General features: G+C 48.9%; 1 protein-coding gene across 1 annotated transcript in view; it reads right to left on the bottom strand.

Moving 5' to 3' along the window:
• Nucleotides 1–19,930, bottom strand: part of LOC140394107 (cytochrome P450 3A21-like) — a 164,696-nt gene that overhangs the window by 30,286 nt on the left and 114,480 nt on the right. The window contains exons 9-10 of the mRNA XM_072480955.1: nucleotides 14,570–14,663; nucleotides 11,740–11,900 (exon numbers count right to left, since the gene is read on the bottom strand). Coding sequence (XP_072337056.1) covers nucleotides 11,740–11,900; nucleotides 14,570–14,663 — 255 coding nt within the window. The remainder of the gene's footprint in view (nucleotides 1–11,739; nucleotides 11,901–14,569; nucleotides 14,664–19,930) is intronic.

The raw sequence follows: 19,930 nt of genomic DNA, 5'->3' as shown, positions 1-19,930 counted from the left end.
GGCAACGCCCACTTAAAGAAACACTGCTCTGCAAGAGGCAGGCGATGTTTAAACTGCGGGAAGCCTGGACACTATGCAGCCTTGTGCAGGTCTGCAGCACCAGTCAGGGGCCAGCGCTTCCAATTCCGATGACGGCGCGCTCAGAGTGTGCAACAACGATTACAGGATTCTGATCCTGGCAGTACAACGGATCCAGAGGAAGAAGGCCGGGACTCCGCCTACTGTGTGGGCATCATTACCAAATGTGAATATGCCACATCCAACTCATCACAAAGTCAATCCTTCCTCGCTGTGCATTCTGCGGACGAATGGCGAGCGGTGATGCAGGTCAACCACTGCTCCATCCAGTTCAAGCTGGACACAGGTGCTTCTGCCAACCTCCTCTCACAGGCAGATTTCAAACGCATCAAGAAGCCCCCCAATGTCCTTCCAGCAGCCTGCAGGCTCCTGGACTACAATGGAAATGCCATTACGGCACTGGGATCCTGCCATCTCCTCGTCTCCAACCGGAGCACCCATGCACGGTTATGTTTTGAAATTGTCAAGCCAGACAGGGCATCCCTACTTGGCGCGCATGCCTGCAAGCAGCTGAACCTCATGCAGCGGGTTTACACAACAACATCCTCCAATGTGGATCTTCAGGCCGGCATTGACGATATCCTCGCTCAGTATGCGGATGTGTTCGACGGGATGGACACACTGCCATATCGATACAAGATTCTGCTCTGACCTGATGCCAAGCCAGTGGTCCACGCACCACGCCGGGTCCCGGCTCCGCTGTGGGAGCGCCTGATGGTACAGCTCAAGGATCGTCAGCAACAGGGCATCATTTCCAAGGTAACCGAACCGACTGACGGGGTCAGCTCGATGGTATGTGTTAGAAAGCCTTCGGGAGACCTGCGCATCTGCATTGATCCCAAGGATCTCAATAAGAATATAATGCGTGAACACTACCCCATCCCGAAGTGGGAGGAACTCACCAGTGAAATGGCACACGCACGTTTTTCACCAAGTTAGATGCGTCACATGGATTTTGGCAAATCCAGCTGGATGAGTCCAGCTGCACATTCTTTTTTTAAAAAAATTTTATTTAAAACAAATTTGTAACATTTCCAGAGAGAGAACAGGCCCCCTGCAAAGAGCCTTAACATCGTGAAAACAAACAGTGGGAAAGAATAAACATGTTAATAACGCACTTCCCCTGTCAGCTCTGTTTACCATGCCCCACGTGTTCAACTAAACTAACGTGGCTCTAACCCTCCCCCCCCACTCCCTCGGGTGCTGCTGCTGTCGGTTTTTTACGCTGTTCCCTGAGAGTCTGCAAGCGACCTTCTCCCCCGGGGGATCCCTAGACCCCCCCCCCCCCCCTGCCCACTTAAGTCTCCTCTGCTCTCCTTCCCGGCTGCCCCCCCCCCCCCCTCACCTCCCCTACCCCCCGAGGCCTGACCTGCCAGGCCAGCCCTGCGCTTGGCCCTAGCCCGCCCCTCCTCCTACTCTCCCTGGGGCCCCCTGACCTACGCTGGCCCCTGCCCTTGGTGCCTGTCTGTCTCCCACCCGAGCGCTCGGGCCCTCCCCCCACACACCAAGGACCCATTAACCTGATTGTATCTCACCGTGCCCTTTCAAGTCCCTTAACCAGCCCCTAGCCCATCCCCCTCTCCGAGGCCCCGATCTCCCGCCAAAAGGTACCAAGCGCAGGGCCCCCTCTCTCTCTATACCCACCCCCCCCCTCGATGCTATCCCCCCAAAACACCCTACATAATGCGCCCTCCAGCCCCCGCTCTCTGTCCCGGCTGAAAACAATCTTGGACAGAACATTACAGTACAGGATAATTTAACAAACCGCCGCCACACAAAAGCTCTGAGAGTCCTTTAGTTCTAGTCCAGCTTATTCTTTTAATAAAAGTCCACACCTAGTCAGAGCAAATTAGGTTAACAGACCGCCGCCACTGTACAGCACTGAGAAAACTAAGTGCCCATTAGTTCAAGTCCAGCTTCTTTTCTTTCATAAAAGACCAAACCTGTTCTGATGTCTCAAAGTAGTAGTGGAGTTCCTCAAACGTAACCCAAAGCTTTGCAGGATACAGCATTCCAAACCTCACCTCCTTTTTGTAGAGGGCTGCCTTTACCTTGATGAATCCTGCACACCTCTTGGCCAGCTCCACTCCCAAGTCCTGGTAGATGCGCACCTCGCAGTTCTCCCATCTGCTGCTCCTCTCCGCCTTGGCCCATTGCAGCACACGTTCCCTGTCAGCAAGCCGGTGAAAGCGGACCACCAAGGCCCTCGGTCGGTTCCCCGTCCTGGGCTTCCTTGCGAGAGCTCTATGCGCCCCATCTAACTCCAGGGGTCGGGGGAAGGCCTCCAGCCCCATCAGCGCCTCGAGTATACCTTTCACATATGCACCCACATCCGACCCCTCGCAGCCCTCGGGGAGGCCAACAATCCTCAAATTCGGCCACCTAGCTCTGTTCCCCAGCTCTTCAAGCTGCTCCTGCATCCTCCCCTGGCGGGCGTTCAGCTCTTCCACCTCGTGCTCCAGCTCCGCCACCGTGTCCGCCTGGCTGGAGAGCTTCCCCTCGACCTCCCTGAGCGCCTTCTCCTGGACCGCCTGCGCCTCGACCATTCGGTCCATTACCACTCTCATCGGGTCCAACGTATCCCTCTTCAATTCGGCGAAGCAGTTCTTAAAAAACTCCATCTGCTGCTCCCTTGGCCAATGAGCTTCCGCTCCCTGGTCCCTGCCGTCCGTCATGTTTCGCTGAGGTCCCCGCTGCTCCCGCTTCAGGCCCTTCCGCTCCACTCGACCACTTCTGGTCCAGCTGCTCATACCCTGGGGGGGAAGCCTCTTCCCTATCGTCTCCTCAACCTAACCAGATCGGCAGGTCCCGCAAAAGTCCGTTTAAAAGGTCCATCACGGGCGGGAGCGATCCGACCTGCGACCTGCTTCCTCGAGGGCACTACCGGAACCACCAAGGCTCTGCACCTTCAACACACTGTTTGGCAGACACTGCTATAATTGCATGCCGTTTGGCATTGTCTCGGCATCGGAGATCTTCCATCGCATCATGCAGCAGATGATGGAGGGCATTGAAGGGGTTCGTGTGTACGTGGACGACATCATTATATGGTCCACGACCCCTGAAGAGCATGTTTCCCGTCTCCAGCAGGTATTCCGCCGTGTCCATGCCAATGGTCTGAAGCTGAACAGGTCCAAATGTTGCTTTGGCATGTCGACACTCAAGTTCCTAGGTGACCAGATCTCTCAGCAGGGCGTGCGCCCGGACACAGACAAGGTCAAGGCCATCAAAGCCATGAAGGTCCCTGAAGACAAGAAGGTGGTGTTGTGCTTCCTGGGCATGGTCAATTTTCTGGGCAAGTTCATTCCAAACCTGGCCTCACACACCACGGCCCTACGAAACCTGGTGAAAAAGTCCACTGTCTTTGAGTGGAAGGCAGCACATCAGGCAGAGTGGTTGGAGCTGAAAGCCAAGCTCACCACTGCATCAGTCTTGGTATTTTTCGACCCAGACAGGGAGACGAAGATCTCGATAGATGCGAGCCAGGATGGCATCAGTGCGGTGCTGCTTCAACGCGATGACACTTCATCCTGGGCACCGGTAGCCTACGCATCGAGAGGAATGGCGCCTGCTGAAACAACGTATGCGCAAATAGAGAAGGAATGCCTGGGTCTTCTCACTGGCATTCTCACGTTTCACGACTATGTCTACGGCCTGCCGACATTCACTGTCGAGACAGATCATAGGCCTCTGGTCCACATTATCCACAAGGGCCTGAACGACATGACGCCGCGGTTGCAGTGCATCCTCCTCAAACTCAGAAGGTACAGCTTTGACTTAGTGTACACACCTGGCAAGGAGCTCATCATCACAGATGCATTGTCCCGCTCCATCACATTGCCTAGTGAACCGCTGGAAATCATCCGGCAGATTGAATCACAGGTGCAGCTGTGTGCTAGCACCCTCCTGGCGTCTGATGAGAAGGTGGTTCGTGTCTTGTTATGCTCTAGGCGTAGCATAAGTGGCTTCCTTGTGTTGCACTTGACAAAGGAAGGTTCAGACGTGGAGATAACTTCAACACGTTTATTAAACTATTTACACTTCTCCTACTTGGATTTGACGCTACTGTTAATCCTTCTATAGCTACTCAGACTGACTAACCAATCTGCTACAATCCACGTGGTGGGTGTAATATTGAATCAACCCTGTGTCTGTTCTCACTGACTGTCTCCACTGGAAAGAGCCAGATCATGTGTGTGGTGTCCTTTATATATGGGTTGGTGTAATTCCCCCCTGTGGTAGTGTCACCTCTGTGTGTATCGTGAATGCCCATTGGTCGTGTCCTATCTTACTGACCCATTGGTCGAATGTCTGTGTGTCATGTCTCTAGTGCTCCCTCTAGTGTCTAGCTAGTCTACGTGTACTTACATTAACCCCTTGTGTATTTACAGTGATGCATATCACCACATCCCCCCTTTTTTCGTGTTACATATTTTCTGTACATTGTTAAAGAAAATTGAACAAAAAACAGGTAGATAAGTGATGCTCTGTACAAGTCACGATAACAGCGATCACCAAACAACAAGTCCAAATCATGGGCGTCATTCTCCGACCCCCCCAGCGGGTCGGAGAATGGCCGTGAATCCCGCCCCCGCCGCCCGCCGAAGTCTCCGGTACCGGAGATTGGGCAGGGGCGGGAATCGGGCCGCGCCGGTTGGCGGGACCCCCCGCTCAATTCTCCGGCCCCGATGGGCCGAAGTCCCGCCCAGAAATTGCCTGTCCCGCCGGCGTAAATTAAAGTTGATATTTACCGGCGGGACCAGGCGGCGTGGGCGGGCTCCGGGATCTGACCCCGGGGGGTGCCCCCACGGTGGCCTGGCCCGCGATCGCGGCCCACCGATCCGCGGGCGAGCCTGTGCCGTGGGGGCACTCTTTCCCTTCCGCCTCCGCCACGGCCTCCACCATGGCGGAGGCGGAAGTGACTCTCCCCACTGCGCATGCGCGGGAAACTGTCAGCGGCCGCTGACGCTCCCGCGCATGCGCCGCCACGAATGTCATTTCCGCGCCAGCTGGCGGGGCAACAAACGCCATTTCCGCCAGCTGGCGGGGCGGAAAACCCTCCGGCGTCGGCCTAGCCCCTCAATGTCGGGGCTCGGCCCCCAAAGATGCGGAGCATTCCGCACCTTTGGGGCGGCGCGATGCCCGTCTGATTGGCGCCGTTTTGGGCGCCAGTCGGCGGACATCGCGCCGTTGGGGGAGAATTCCGGCCCATATGTGTGAGTCCAAAATCCATCAATTATCATGGTCGAATGTCTTTCTTGTTGGGTTGGTGAGTTGGTGTTTTTGACGGTGGCATGTCCTTGTGAACGCCATCAGTGTCCCTGTGTATAAGGAACCAAGAAGTGGTCAAATCACTTCGCTGTGTGATTTGGAGTCTTTTTTCTTCCGATGCTTGTGATAGCGATGTTGGATGGCATCTGTCCTGAAAGCCAGGTTGCCTGTTGGTAGTGCAGCACACCTGAATTGGGAAGTTGCATCATCCTGCCATGGTATGTCATTGTACTGAGCTGAGCAGTAACAGTGTCCCTCATGGGCAGAGTTGTACCATGTCATATCAGTCGTAGTTCCATTGGTGTAGTCTTTGACGTGCTTGCTGTCGACGATGTTGCCTTTGGTACGTGTTGTGTCGTTGTCTTTGATATAGTTCTCATAGGCTGTGTTGTTGTGTTGGATGGTTCTGTTGTGTTTGCTGTGCTCAAGGACCACACTCTGTGGATAATATGGGTCCTTCACACAGTTACTCGTGTCAGCGTGCTTTGTGGCATCTGCTGTTTTCTTGAGCATGCCGTCACTGAGTTTGCGGCTCTCCCCGTCTGGAGACATGTCCGGCTTACTTGAATCAGCTTTGGCTTGTCGATGCTCCCCGTCTGGAGTCTGGTCTGTGTCACCTCAGTCAATTTTGCTTTGTCGTTGCTCCCGTCTGGAGTCATTGCAGGTTCACTGGAGTCGGCTGAGAGTTCTTGATGCTCCACGTCAGGAGTCAAAAAATTCAGGAATGCATTTGCTTGTGGAGAGGCTCGAGTGAATGAGGTTTGAAGTAACGTGGTGTCACCGGAGTCACCAGTGGTCTTACTGTGATGGTCAAGTGCCTCTGTACACACTAGCTGAGGTCTGTCACTTTGCACATCTTGTATGGGAAGTGGGATGCTGTCGTCACTCGTCTCACATACAGTGGGTAGAGCCTCAGTAGCTTCTTGTTTTCACTTGAGCTGGGTATACTGTCAGAGTCTTCTCCTTGTGGCTCAAACAATGTGGGTGGACCATCATAGTCGCTGTGTTGTTCATTTGGGCTTGGACCGTCATAGTCGCTTTGTTCTTCACTGGAGCATAATAGACCGTCATGGTCGTCCTGCTGTGCACTGGAGCGTGGTAGACTGTCATAGTCTTGCTGTTTACTTGAGCATGGCAGACTTGCATCGTCTGCTGCTAGTTGGTCAGAGGAGGTTGCTAGACCCTCATGGTCTTGTTCCTGCAAGGACTGTGCTTTGGAGTCTTGCGTTGATTCCATCGTAGAGGCTGTATCGAGCTCACTGTGGAGGCTTGTGACACTGGAGTCACTTCTTGTTCATGCAAGGACTGCTGTGTGGAGTCTTGCGTCTCTTCTATCGTGGAGTCGGGAATCCTTAGCAGTGCGTGGACCACTCTCTGTGTGGCAGCAGGCCGTTCTCTGTGGGCTTGTACCGCTCTCTGTCTCTTGGTTTCAGGCCGCAGCATCATCCAGCACTCACGAGTTGGGATGTCGTATATGCTGGGCTGAAGATCCTCAAATCCGAAGAACGAATCCACGTCTGCGTCGGATTCAGTACGGGGGCGCCATTGCTAATGAAAAATCCTTCGTCCGAGTCGTAGTCCTCTAGGACCACATCATCACTTTTTGTGTCGGAGCTGGCATGGGGCTCACGATGTCCAGATAAAAAATAAAGGTGGGTGTCGTAGTATTCAATGTCTGTGTCATCGCTTTGGGCGGTGCTAACTGCTTGTTGCAAGGTTTTGCGGAGGTTACTTTCAGTTCCTGGTTGAATTTGAGGCATTGTGCTGTCATTCCAGGTGAAAGAAGCTTGGTTTACGGCTTTAAGAGATTTTTTTTCGTGATTTGGGACATTTCCCCTTTATATGGGCGTGGTCCAGGGCCTCTGACGTCACGACGCTTCTGACGTAGAGCGTAGGAAACAATTGCGCATGCGCATATCGCTGTTCCTTTACTTGGGGCCTTCTTTTCAATTCCGCGCATGTGCAAACGGACCTTCCCGTTCTGTGCGCTCTTCGTGCAACTGCGCATGTGCAGCACCTTTTCCAAGATGGCTGCAATTCAAAACTGCGTTCGTTGCTGCAAGCCTACCTCGCGGCGAGTTTTGGCGCCTCTTTTACCTTTTCTTCTTGTATGTTCCTCGCAGAATTCTTGGAATTTGTTCAGGACTGCCTGGAAATCGCTCTTGTTTTGCCCCTTTGAGTATTTGAAGGTCTGAAATATTTCAGCTGCTTCTGGACCGTGATGGTAAGTAGAAGCTTTATTTTCTCTGCATCCGCCACGCCATCTAGCTCGCAGGTTACCAGGTAGATCTCGAATCTCTGCTGGAACCAACGGCAGTTTTCACTGAGATTGCCTTGGTACCTGAGCTGCTGTGGGACCGGAATCTTGAACATCATCTTGCCTGGCTTTTGTTGCTGGTTGTCACTTTTTGTTGAGTTGAAACTATATGGATTGAAACAGTCACTCAACTGGTACCATGTTTTGTTATGCTCTAGGCGTAGCATAAGCGGCTTCCTTGTGGTGCACTTGACAAAGGAAGGTTCAGACGTGGAGATAACTTCAACACGTTTATTAAACTATTTACACTTCTCTTACTCGGGTTCGCAACTACTGTTAATCCTTCTATAGCTACTCAGACTGACTAACCAGTTGCTGCAATCCACGTGGTGGGTGTAATATTGAATCAACCCTTTGTCTCTTCTCACTGACTGTCTCCACTGGAAAGAACCAGATCATGTGTGCTGTGTCCTTTATATGTGGGTTGGTGTAATGCCCCCCTGTGGTAGTGTCACCTCTGTGTGTATCGTGAATGCCCATTGGTTGTGTCCTATCTTGCTGACCCATTGGTTGAATGTGTGTGTGTCATGTCTCTGGTGCTCCCTCTAGTGTCTAGCTAATCTATGTGTACTTACATTAACCCCTTGTGTATTTACAGTGATGCATATCACCACAGTTCGTATCCGTGAGGAGACAGCCAAAGACCCCCTCTTGCAGCGTGTCATGCACCACCTCGCCAATGGCTGGCAGAAAGGGCAGTGCCCTCAATTTTATAATGTAAAGGACGACCTGACGGTGATTGATGGTATCCTCCTCAAGCTGGACCGGATTGTCATTCCACTCAGTCTCCAGAGCTTGGTGCTCCGCCAAATCCATGAGGGACACCTGAGCGTCGAGAAGTGCAGACGCAGAGCCAGGCAGGCTGACTACTGGCCCAGTATTAGCCAGGACATCTCGAACATGGTCCTCAACTATGCGACCAGTCAACGCTTCCAGCCAGCGCAGAGCAAGGAGAGGCTCCAGCAGCATGAAATCGAGACCTCCCCGTGGTCCAAGGTTGGCATCGACCTCTTTTCGTGCGAATGGTCGTGACTACGTGTTGATTATTGACTATTTCTCCAATTACCCTGAAGTCGTGAAGCTCTCAGTCCTCACATCTCGGACTGTCATCAAGGCCTGTAAGGAGACTTTCTCCAGGCATAGTATCCCACTCACTGTCATGAGTGACAATGGCCCGTGCTTCAACAGCCACGAGTGGTCTCTGTTTGCCAAGTCATACCTTTTCAAACATGTCACTTCCAGCCCACACTATCCGCAGTCCAATGGGAAGGTTGTAAAAGGGGTGCACATTGTGAAACAGCTCATCTGCAAGGCCGCGGATTCTGCTTCTGACATCTACCTCGCGCTGCTTGCGTACAGGGCGACCCCACTGTCCACTGGCATGTCGTCGGCTCAACTCCTGATGAACAGGGACCTGCGGACGACACTTCCAGCCATACACATGCCCAACCTGGATCACCTCCCGGTGCTGCAGAAGGTGCAGGAGCTCCGAAACCAGCAAAAGCAGGGCTATGATGCTCATGCCACCGATTTTCCGTGTTATCCACCGCAGACACGGTCAGGATCAAGATACCGGATGGTGGCTGGTCTGCTCCAGCTGTCGTTGTTCGACAGGCTGCGCCCCACTTGTATGTTGTACGTATGGCTGATGATTCTGTTGTGCGACGAAACAGACGGGCACTGCGAAATGTTGCCTGCCCGCAACCGCTTTCTTCTCCGTTTCCGTCCGTTGTTTTGCCACCTCCTGATACCTCGAACTACGAGGCCACCAGTCAGGCTTCCATCCGGCCTGTCAAGGTGCCGTCATCCCCACCACCACCTCTCCGTCGGTCGACAAGGATCAGACGCAAGCCACAGAGATTGGACTTATGAACATTTGTTTTGTTTGCTATATTCTGTTTTCACACATTAGACAGCTGTCTTCACATGTAAATACGTTCACATATGCCACCGCTTGTAAATATGTTAATATCTGCCACTACATGTAAGTACGTTCCCATGTGCCAGCAAAACATTAAAAAAAGGGGAGATGTCATGATATGCAGACATGCAGATAATGATATACAGACAGGCACAGACAGGCAGCTGATGAACACAGAGAATAGGGCATGACCAATGAGCAGGCAGGACACTCAGGGGTGGCATCTCACTATAAAAGGCATGAGGCACTCACACTCCGCCTCTTTCCATTGATGAACATCTACAGGGTGAGTCAGGGTGTATGTACAGTATCACACCTCCAGCACGTGGCTAAGAGCTAGTCTGGTTCAGTCAGACAGAGTAACCACACTTAGGTTAGCAGAGAGTCGAACTCATACAGAACTGTGCTATTGGTTCAATAAATCAGATTGAACTAACTTCAAGGTCTGGAGTATCTTTGTTTAAAGCTGCATCCAGTTGCAGCCTGTGTTATCCCAGAGTACATAACACAACATATTATACTCAGTGATAATCAATATGGGGGGTGGGGTAGAGATTATGGGCACTGTGCAGATTACCCAAAGAGATGGACACGAAGGAATTACGGGTCAGGAACATTAGACTATTCAGGTCATGAGGATGGAGTAAGTTAGTGCTGGACAGTAAACTTGGTGCAGGAATGGAGAGTTATATTTTAGGATCATGTCTTAAAATAATAATTGGAAAGGGAGATTTTTTTGTTCACATCCAAGTCCACGGTGGAGGTGGTAGCTGACATGTCAAAATTGGAAACAACGGCAGGTTGTATCCCGGAAAACTGATAAAAGAATTTGGATTTTATTCCTGCTGTTGACGTGACACACTGCAATATAAGCAACTGAAAAAACGGACACAACTTTAATATTGAACAAGGGCATGTACTCATAGAATGGTTCAATATTGTGCAGCTGCTTAGACCTGCAGGAATTTACAAAAGGTATGTTCTTACATATTAAGAATGTCAGTCACATGATGGGAAACAGTCTTGGGAGGAGCGAGAAAGAAAAGACGCGAGTGAGAAAAAGAGAGAGAGAAAGGAGAGGATGTAAGAGAAAGAGTTAAGTGTGTGAAAGAAACTACAGGTCTCAAAACAAGAATATTCATCTACCTAGTTTCTAGAAGCCAAGTACAGAGCATCACAGATTGTCAGATTGTCTATTTGCTGTCTTTTGTGTGGAGTGTGTGATTAAAGAATGACGCGGTGTAGGAATCTACCGTGCAGTTTAAGTGTAGTCTCGTATACACTTCAAAACTCAGTAGAATTTAAGTTACACTTCTCGGATGCGAAATAAAAATCTTTTATTGTGTCTATTGATTATAATTGAGAGACTAAGATCTTCTTGTGGTTACAAACCAAATGTTCTCAATAAAGCCCTTGGCAGCAAAAGACTTTAAGAGAAATAATTGGCTTAATGGTTTACAACAGGTTTAATTTACAAAATACGGTAATGGTTCCTTGCTTAAAGCAAAACAGCTTGCGCAGACTTTAAGAGTTAGAATGGAAATATGAAAATACGAAATAAGGATAGCGAATGGTTAGGTAAAAGGTATAGAGTGATCCTAGATGGAAAATGGCTGCCCGGACCTCTATGTTTAAGGAGAATGTTATCAGTCTGACTCCATCTGTCCCTACCCCTGTAATGTGCTGATTGGCTTGGATGGGCTTCAAATGCATTTGGTTGGTGGTTAGTTGTCAATCATCAATGTGCAACATTATCTTGTTGAACTTTTAAAATTAATATAAATGTTGCATGTGGAATTCTTAAATATGTGTTGGAATGCAAACTCTGCCCTTATCATTAACTGGTATGTGCGGAACTCTGCAATTCTGTTCATTTGAACAATGGCAGAGCTCATATGAACTATAATGTCATTTTGACCTTCAGTATAATGTTGCATTTGCTTCTAGTTAGACTGTAGATGTTTCAAATTCTGTGCTTCGCCACTGCAAATCCGGCAAGCTGTGTGTTTTTGTAATCTAAGTTATGCTTGAAGTTTTATAATGAAATCCATTTTAAAATGGACTTTAAACTGGGCTTAGTATTTACATTAAAATGGCTAAATTAATGCCCCTTTTACCTATCAGAAATAGCCAGTTCCCTTCAAGGACTCACTTTGTTTGGAAAAGCCTCATCTATTTCCTGCTGCAGTTTTTTCTGGACGTCCGGGTGCGTTGCCAGATTGTGTGCAACGTACAACAATGTATTGCTGGTGGTCTCATACCCGCCAAAGATAAAGATCAAGGCCTGTGCCAGAATCTCCGAGTCAGTCAGAGCTGCAAAGAACCAGAATATGTATCATAAACATAAAAACATGAGAAATAGGAGCAAAAGTGGCCCATCGAGCCTGTTTCACCATTCAATACAATCACAGCTGAACTTGAAAACTGCATTTTCCCGCTACCCCCCCCCCCCCACCCCCCCCCCCCCCCCCATATCCCTACATTGAATGAACATAGAACATAGAACATAGAAAATACAGCACAGAACAGGCCCTTCGGCCCACGATGTTGTGCCGAACCTTTGTCCTAGATTAATCATAGATTATCATTGAATTTACAGTGCAGAAGGAGGCCATTCGGCCCTTTGAGTCTGCACCGGCTCTTGGAAAGAGCACCCTACCCAAACTCAACAATGAAATGAAGAGAATCCATGGATGGTGGACAAGACATCAAAAATCTGTCTATTCCCGCCTTAAACGTATTCAACAATGGAACATCAACAACCCCATGGGGCAGAGAATTCCAAACATTCACAACACTTTCAGTGAAGAAATTTCCCCTCAGCTCGTTCGAAATGATTGACCTCTTATCCTGAGCCTGTGCCCCAGTGTATTAGACTCCTCAACCAATGGAAACTATTTTTCCACGTCCACCCTATTAAGCCCCTTCAGAATTTTGTTGGTTTCAATGAGATCACTTCTCAAACTTTTGAGCTCCAGAGAGGTCCAGTGTTCTTATCCTCTCACCGTAGAGCAGCCCCTTCCTCCCATGGACCAATTTACCGAACATACGCTGTCCCACCTCCAAATAAATAGTTTCTTAAATGTGGATTCCAAACTGTGTACAATACTCCAGATATGGTCTCACCAAAACTCTGTACAATCGTAGCAAGAATTCCTTATTCGTGTTCTTCATTGCCCTGGCAATAAAAGGCCAACATGACATTTACCTTGCTAATTTCTTGCTATGACTGCGTGCTAACTTTCTGCATTCCTTGTACAAGCATACCAAAGTCCTTTTCAACATCAACGCTTTCAGGTTTGTCACCTTTTAAAAAAATATTCTGCATTTTTATTCTTACGACCAAAGCCGTAAGCTGGGGCAGCACGGTGGTTAGGACTGCTGCCTCACAGCGCTAGAGACCGGAGTTCAATTCCGACCTGGGGGTGACTATCTGTGTGGAGTTCGCACAGTCTCCCAGTGGCTGTGTGGGTTTCCTTTGGGTACTTGGTTCCCTGCCACAGTCCAAAGATGTGCAGGTTAGGTGGACTGGCCATGTTAAATTGCCCCTAGGTGCGGTGACGGGGATAGGGTGGGGTTTGGGCCTAGGTGGGTAGCTCTTTCACACGGTTTGTGCAGACTTCTACACTGTAGGGATTCTATGATTCTAAGTGAATAGCTTCATACTTCTCTACATTATACTCCATTTGCCATCATGCTCCCATTCAACTAATCTGTCTATCTCTTTGCAGCCTATGTCCTCCCCACAGCTTAGCCTTCCACCTAGTTTGGAGTATTGGCAAACTTTGTTACACATAGATTGTAAATTGCTGTGGCCCCAGCAATGACACTTGTGGCACTCCACTATTCACTGACTGCCAACTTGCAAAAACCACATTTATAAAATCAATATCAAAGAGAAATGGATGAATGGCTTGCAGTTAAATGATCTGAGGGGGTTTAAACCCAGCTGTTTGGCATTCTCTTTCCAGGAATCCAGGTTCTGCTTCCTCTGCCTGAGTTTATTTAGAGTGTTTCTGGAATAGGCAGGTACTACATTCCCTCAAAGAGTCACCCCCTTGGCCCATCACCAGGTCTACCACGCCATAGTAATTCTCGCCCATGTGATTCCTGGCCCAGAGGTCCGGAGAATCACGTGGGCCCGGAGAATTATGGTGCCCAGTTTGGGAAGTCTTAATGACAGATTTGCATCCTCCCGCTGGCGCGGAGCGAGAACCTTGATCCCCACACCAGCGGGGGGCCAGAGCATCAGAAACGGATCTCCCAGACACTGGACTCTCTGTCTCGTCGATAACTCCGCTACCGGCGGCACGAGGCGGAGAATTCAGACCACTATCTCTGAACGTCACGCAGAAGTTTAAAATGTTGGGTTTTCAATGCTAATATTTCTAAAACAAATGTTTATTAATATTTCCAACTACTTAAAAACATCTTTGAACACCGCAGCAAATTAAACCATGTACTAAAATCATTGAAAATATTCCCAGCACCATGGTTGGAATAGACTACAAGCTAGAGTTTAGTAAGGGGACACTACAAATAAAATGCCAGTTCCAATCCACTTTCTAAAGCTTGGAGTGAATAACCATTTTTATCCTCTTGTAACACTGACAGGGTTAATACTGACTGAAAGACCAGTGCCCAGATAAGGGTGTTCGGACGATTAATGTGTGTCTCGAATTCCCTGCATGATCCAGTTCCCAATCTCAGACCCATGATTGGGCAGACTCAAAGACCAGCTTTCCACTGGGATAAAAAAAAAAATCCCAGGAGTTAGGCCTCTCCAGAATGTTCCCACATACCCCTCACTGGGGTAAAGGGGCCGGGAATAGACCCCGTGTCTAAACTGTCAGTCAGGTAGGATGTGTAAAAACCAGAAGACCAGAGGGGGATAAACAAAAATAAAGTGAAGAGTGAGTGTTAATTTCAGGAACAGAAAGAAACAAGGATGAAGGGAATGAGGAGCTTGCCGCTGATGGTACCTTTGTCTGTTGACTTGCTGACATCATTCTGCTTCTGGGAGCTGGTTTCAGTCATTTGAGAATCAACCATCAGCTGCAGAAAATCCACCCGATCCTGAGAATTCAACAAGAACCATGTGAGGAATCAGCTACAACAGCACAGAAACAGGGTTCTCAGGAGTAAAGTCCTAGATCCTGAAATTCCAAAGAGGTACGAAGGAGGAAGTAGAACTTTTTTCCTCCAGAGAGGCTGGAATCAGAACGCACCCAGACTCTAGTTCGAGAAGAGCAGTCAAGACTGTCACCCATTCATATCTGCTCAAAGACTGCTCCAGGGGGTGTTGGAAGGAGTTCCTGATCTACTCTGGGTATTCTGCCCATTACATTTTCCATTGGTCCAATAAAATTCACATTAGTTCATTATCGGTCTTGTGAAGATCCTGGAGACCTCCCTGTGAAAAGATAATCAATTCCAGAGGGATCATCATTTAACCCCTGCAGGGGGAAGATATTTCTACAACTTTAAATCTTTGGCCTCCCCTGGCAGGTGCAGCAGAGGCCAATTCCAATTTTACAAACTGTAAATTATTCCATCCCTTACAACTGGGACAGAATCAATATTAAGAACATAAATTTAAAACCACCGCCTCACTAACCAGTGGAAAGGTTCTCTCTCTGTTTACCTTGTGGTGGAATTTGTGCTTTCAAAACTTGTCCTTTTTGCAACAGACCCTAATTGAAAAGAGAAACGAAAGGAAACTGACCTTTTCAAGCTTCTCAGGAAACAGAGTCTGAATCTCAGATGTGAAACCAAACCTGCTGAGACTGAAACTGGTTGAAACCAGGTAAAAGGACACAGAGCCTTCAGTGCTTAGTTGATGATGCTTCCAGTGGTGCAGTGCAGGCAGACTGTACAAACTGGGGAAAAAATCCAGAAGCTGAGAAGAGGCAAATATAGAGTTGCTGCAGCTGTTTCTGTCACGTGAAGGTAACACTGATGGATCTACGTCATCCAGATCATTACAAGTAGAGGAGGTGCTGCAGACAGTTGCTATTTTTGGCAAAAACCACCATGCCTGTGGAACTCAGGTTGGCTATGCACAGATGCCAGCTGGAGATCAGGCTGCATCCTGGAAGAGAAGCTAAAATGGTTCATGAGGGAGATAGAATTTTGAAGTATTTTGTGACTGAACTTAATGACATATATGTGGAGTGCACTGTCAAGTTAATTCCTAAAATATGTCTTCTTGTATCTACCATTTAATGTGTAATTGATAACGTGCCTGATTATTTATTATTATTATTAGCTCTTTGGATTCTGGGTTTTCTCTGGTTCTTAGTCATCTCCAGTTAGGATATACTACCAAATATGGAGCTATGTGTAATGGTATGCCTTCTTCTTCCTTCCACCTTCTCCGCATTCTTCTGTTCTGCACTCTTGTACGTGGGGTTCTGGCCATCCTTTTGAGTTTATCGCTCCTCATTACCACTGGGCCCAAAATCTTCTGCTCCCACAATGCCAGAAGGACGACAACTAGGTGCACCACTAGACCACTTGCTGTCTGCTCTCCCCATCACCTGTCTCCCAAAGGCTAAGACCCTCTACTCTATTTAAACTCCTGCGGTGGCAAGGACTAGCTCCCTACTCTGTACCTGCCTCCCTTCACCTGGTCTACCTCAGCCATTGTATGAGAGAAACTCCCAACAATCCCCTATTAATGAGCTCCTTCAATCTGGTGAAGATAGCCGGGTTAGAGTCATAGATGTCTATATCACAAGAAAGGCTCTTCAGCCCATTGTGTCTCTGCCGGTCAAAAACAATCACCCAACTATTCTAATCCCATTTTCTAGCACTTAACCCACAGTCTTTTATGCCTTGGCATCGCAAATGGAGATCTAAATACTTCTTAAGTGTTCTGAGGGTCCCTGCCTCCACCATGCTTTCAGACAGTGAGTTCCAGAGTCCCACCACTATCTGGGTGAAAATGTTTTTCCTCACATCCTGGCCCTTACCAAATCTGTGCCCCCTGGTTACTGATCCCTACACCAAGGGGAAAGGTTTCTTCCTGTCTACTCTAGCAACATGTGAGCTTGTCAGATCTGGTCTATCACCGTTCCACCCTCCGCAGCATCTGAAAATTCAGCCCTTCATCTTGAACCAATTTTACTTTGAACGCAAAATGTTGGACATGAGAAAGAAACTCCAGCTTCTCTCCTGCGCATTCACTGACAGAAAGTGAACCAAACCTTCCTACTGTAAATATGGCCCCAGCGATAGGCAACATCTACTTGTTCCTGGGGTTGGTAGACAGACAGGAAAGTGGAGCTGAGGCGACAACCAGATCAGCCATGATATTACTGAATGGTGCAGCACGCTCAAAGGGCCGAATGGCCCTGAAGTCTTAATGTCCTATGAAGAAAATACACAGCCCAAAATCCCACAGGGTAGAATTTCTTCAGATAATTGTTCTCTGGCTGTATCCTCAGTTGAAGCCGGAGGGAAAGGGTGAAAGCATACATGGTCCCCACCAGTCCCACTCAACAGTAGGAGATTGGAGAACCCTGGCAGCAGTACCAAGGCTGTGATTGTAGAGCTGGCCACAACAGATTGAACACAAACTTCACAAAACTCGCTGTTAAACATCAGTAACTGTAAAAGAACCCAATATTCCCTGGTTACCTGACTCTTCTAATTGTAACAATATTGTAGCAACCACTGCCATTCTAGTTGTGGTGATGTGCATCAATGTAAATACATGTAGGCTAGCTACACCAGAGGGAGCACAAGAGACATCACACACACACACTCAACCAATAGATCAAGTAGATAGGGCATGACCAATAGACATTCACGATACACAAGGAGGTGACATGACCACAGGGGAGCATTACACCAACCCATATATAAAGGACACCACACATATGATCTGCCTCTTTCCAGTGGAGACAGTCAGTGAATACAAACACAGGGTTGGTTCAATATTACACCCACCACGTGGATTGCAGCAGCTGGTTAGTCAGTCTGGGGAGCTATAGTAGGATTAGCAGTAGTGTCGAACCCAAGTAATAGAAGTGTAAACAGTTTAATAAACGTGTTGAAGTTATCTCCACCTCCGAACCTTACTTTGTCAAGTGCACCACAAGGAAGCCACTTATGTTACACCTGCAACATAACAAATCATGATACCAGGAGTGAACTGTTTCAATCCAGATAGCCATACCTCAGCGTAGTGACAACCAGCAACGATACCCAGGCAAGATGTTCGCGGTCCGGGTTCTGCAGCAGCTCCAGTGCCACGGCGATCTCCGCGAAAACTGGCGGGCATTCCGGAAAAAGTTTAAAATCTTCCTGGTGGCAGCCGAACTAGAAGACCTGGCCGATGCTGAAAGGACAGAGCTTCTCCTCACCATAGCCGGTGCCAGAGCAGAAGAAATCTTTTTAAAATTCAAGTTCTCCAAAGGGCAAAACAGGAGCGACTTCCAGGCAGTCCTGGACAAATTCAGCAAATACTGTGAGGAAAACACACTCCAACCAGCAAGAAAAGGTAAGAGAAGCGCCAGTACTCACCACGATGCCGAGATCCCGGAGCAGAGAACAGTTTTGATCGGCGGCCATCTTTCTAAAGGGACTGCACTTGCACAGTTGCGCGAGAAGCACACAGAATGGGAAGGTCCGTTTGCGCATGCGCGAGACGCCACGCATGCGCAATCGCGAAAACGGCCATCGGTAAAGGAACAGCGATCTGCGCATGCGTAATCGCTTCCTACGCGCTACGTCACGTGTGTCATGATGTCAGAGACCCCGGACCACACCCATTTAAAGGGGAAACATCCCAAATCAAAGAAACAATCTTTTAAAGCTGTAAAACAACCTTCTTTCACCTGGAATGACAGCACAATGCCTCAAATTGAACCAGGAAATGAAATTAACCTCTGAAGAACCCTACAACAAGCAGTTACCTATGCCCAAACCGATGATTCCGACCTTGAATGCTTCGATACCAACCTTTACATTTTCTCTGGACCTCGCGAGCCCAATGCCAGCTCCGCGCAAACAGTGATGATAAGGTCCCAGAAAACAACGACACAGATGAACCTTTCACCTAGGGAGGCTACCCCAGTACCAAATCCGAACCGCAACTAGACGTGTTGCACATTGGCGACCCCCATATTGAATCCGACGCAGACGCGGATTTGTTCGGATTTGAGGATCTTCAGCCCAGCAGATATGACATCCCAACTCGTGAGTGCAGGATGCTGCTGCAGCCTGAAACCAAGAGACAGAGAGCGGTACAAGCCCACAGAGAGAGAGGCCTGCTGCCACACAGAGCGTGGTCCATGCACCGCTCAGGGTTCCCGACTCTAAGAAAGAAGAGACGCAAGACTCCACACCGCAGTCCTTGCACGAACAAGAAGTGACTCCAGTGACACAAGCCTCCACAGCGAGCTCGTGGACAGACTCCATGATAGAAGAAACGCAAGACTCCAGAGTGCAGTCCTTGCACACACAAGACGTGACTCCAGTGTCACAAGCCTCCGCAGCGAGCTCATGGACAGCCTCCACAATAGAAGCAACGCAAGACTCCAACGCGCAGACCTTGCAGGAACAAGACCATGAGGGTCTAGCAACCTCCTCTGACCAACTAGCGGCAGACGATGCAAGTCTGCCATGCTCAAGTAAACAGCAAGAAGACTATGACAGTCTACCACACTCCAGTGCACAGCAGGACAACCATGACGGTCTATCATGCTACAGTGAAGAACAAAGCTACTATGACAGTCCAAGCCCAAATGAACAACACAGCGACTATGATGGTCCACCCACATTGTCTGAGCCACAAGGAGAAGACTCTGACATTATACCCAGCTCAAGTGAACAAAAAGCAGCTACTGAGGCTCTGCCCACGGTATGTGAGACGAGTGATGACAGCATCCCACTTCCCATGCAAGATGTGCAAAGTGACAGACCTCAGCTACTGTGTACTCGACAATCACTGTGAGACCACTGGTGACTCCGATGACACCATGATACTTCTACCCTCGTTCGCTCGAACCTCTCCACAAGTCAATGCATTCCTGCATGTTCCGACTCCAGACGTGCAGCTTCAAGAAATCTCAGCTGACTCCAGTGAACCTGCTAAGACTCCGGACGGGGAGCATCAACAAACCAACACTGACTCAGTTAAAACAGACAAGACTCCAGATGGGGAGCAACCAAACGCCGACTCTGATTCACGTAAGCCGGACTTTACTCCAGACAGGGAGTGCCGCAACCTCAGTGATGGCACTCTCAGGATGACAGCAGATGCCACAACGACAGGAGATGGATCACTTAACAATTACGCTGGGTCAGTAATAACAAGCAGTGGCTACAGTCCAAGA

Source organism: Scyliorhinus torazame, chromosome 17, assembly GCF_047496885.1.
Source record: "Scyliorhinus torazame isolate Kashiwa2021f chromosome 17, sScyTor2.1, whole genome shotgun sequence".
Classification (NCBI taxonomy): Eukaryota; Metazoa; Chordata; class Chondrichthyes; order Carcharhiniformes; family Scyliorhinidae; genus Scyliorhinus; species Scyliorhinus torazame.
The sequence above is the reverse complement of the archived record's forward strand: the minus strand, read 5'-3'. Positions and strand labels throughout refer to the sequence as shown.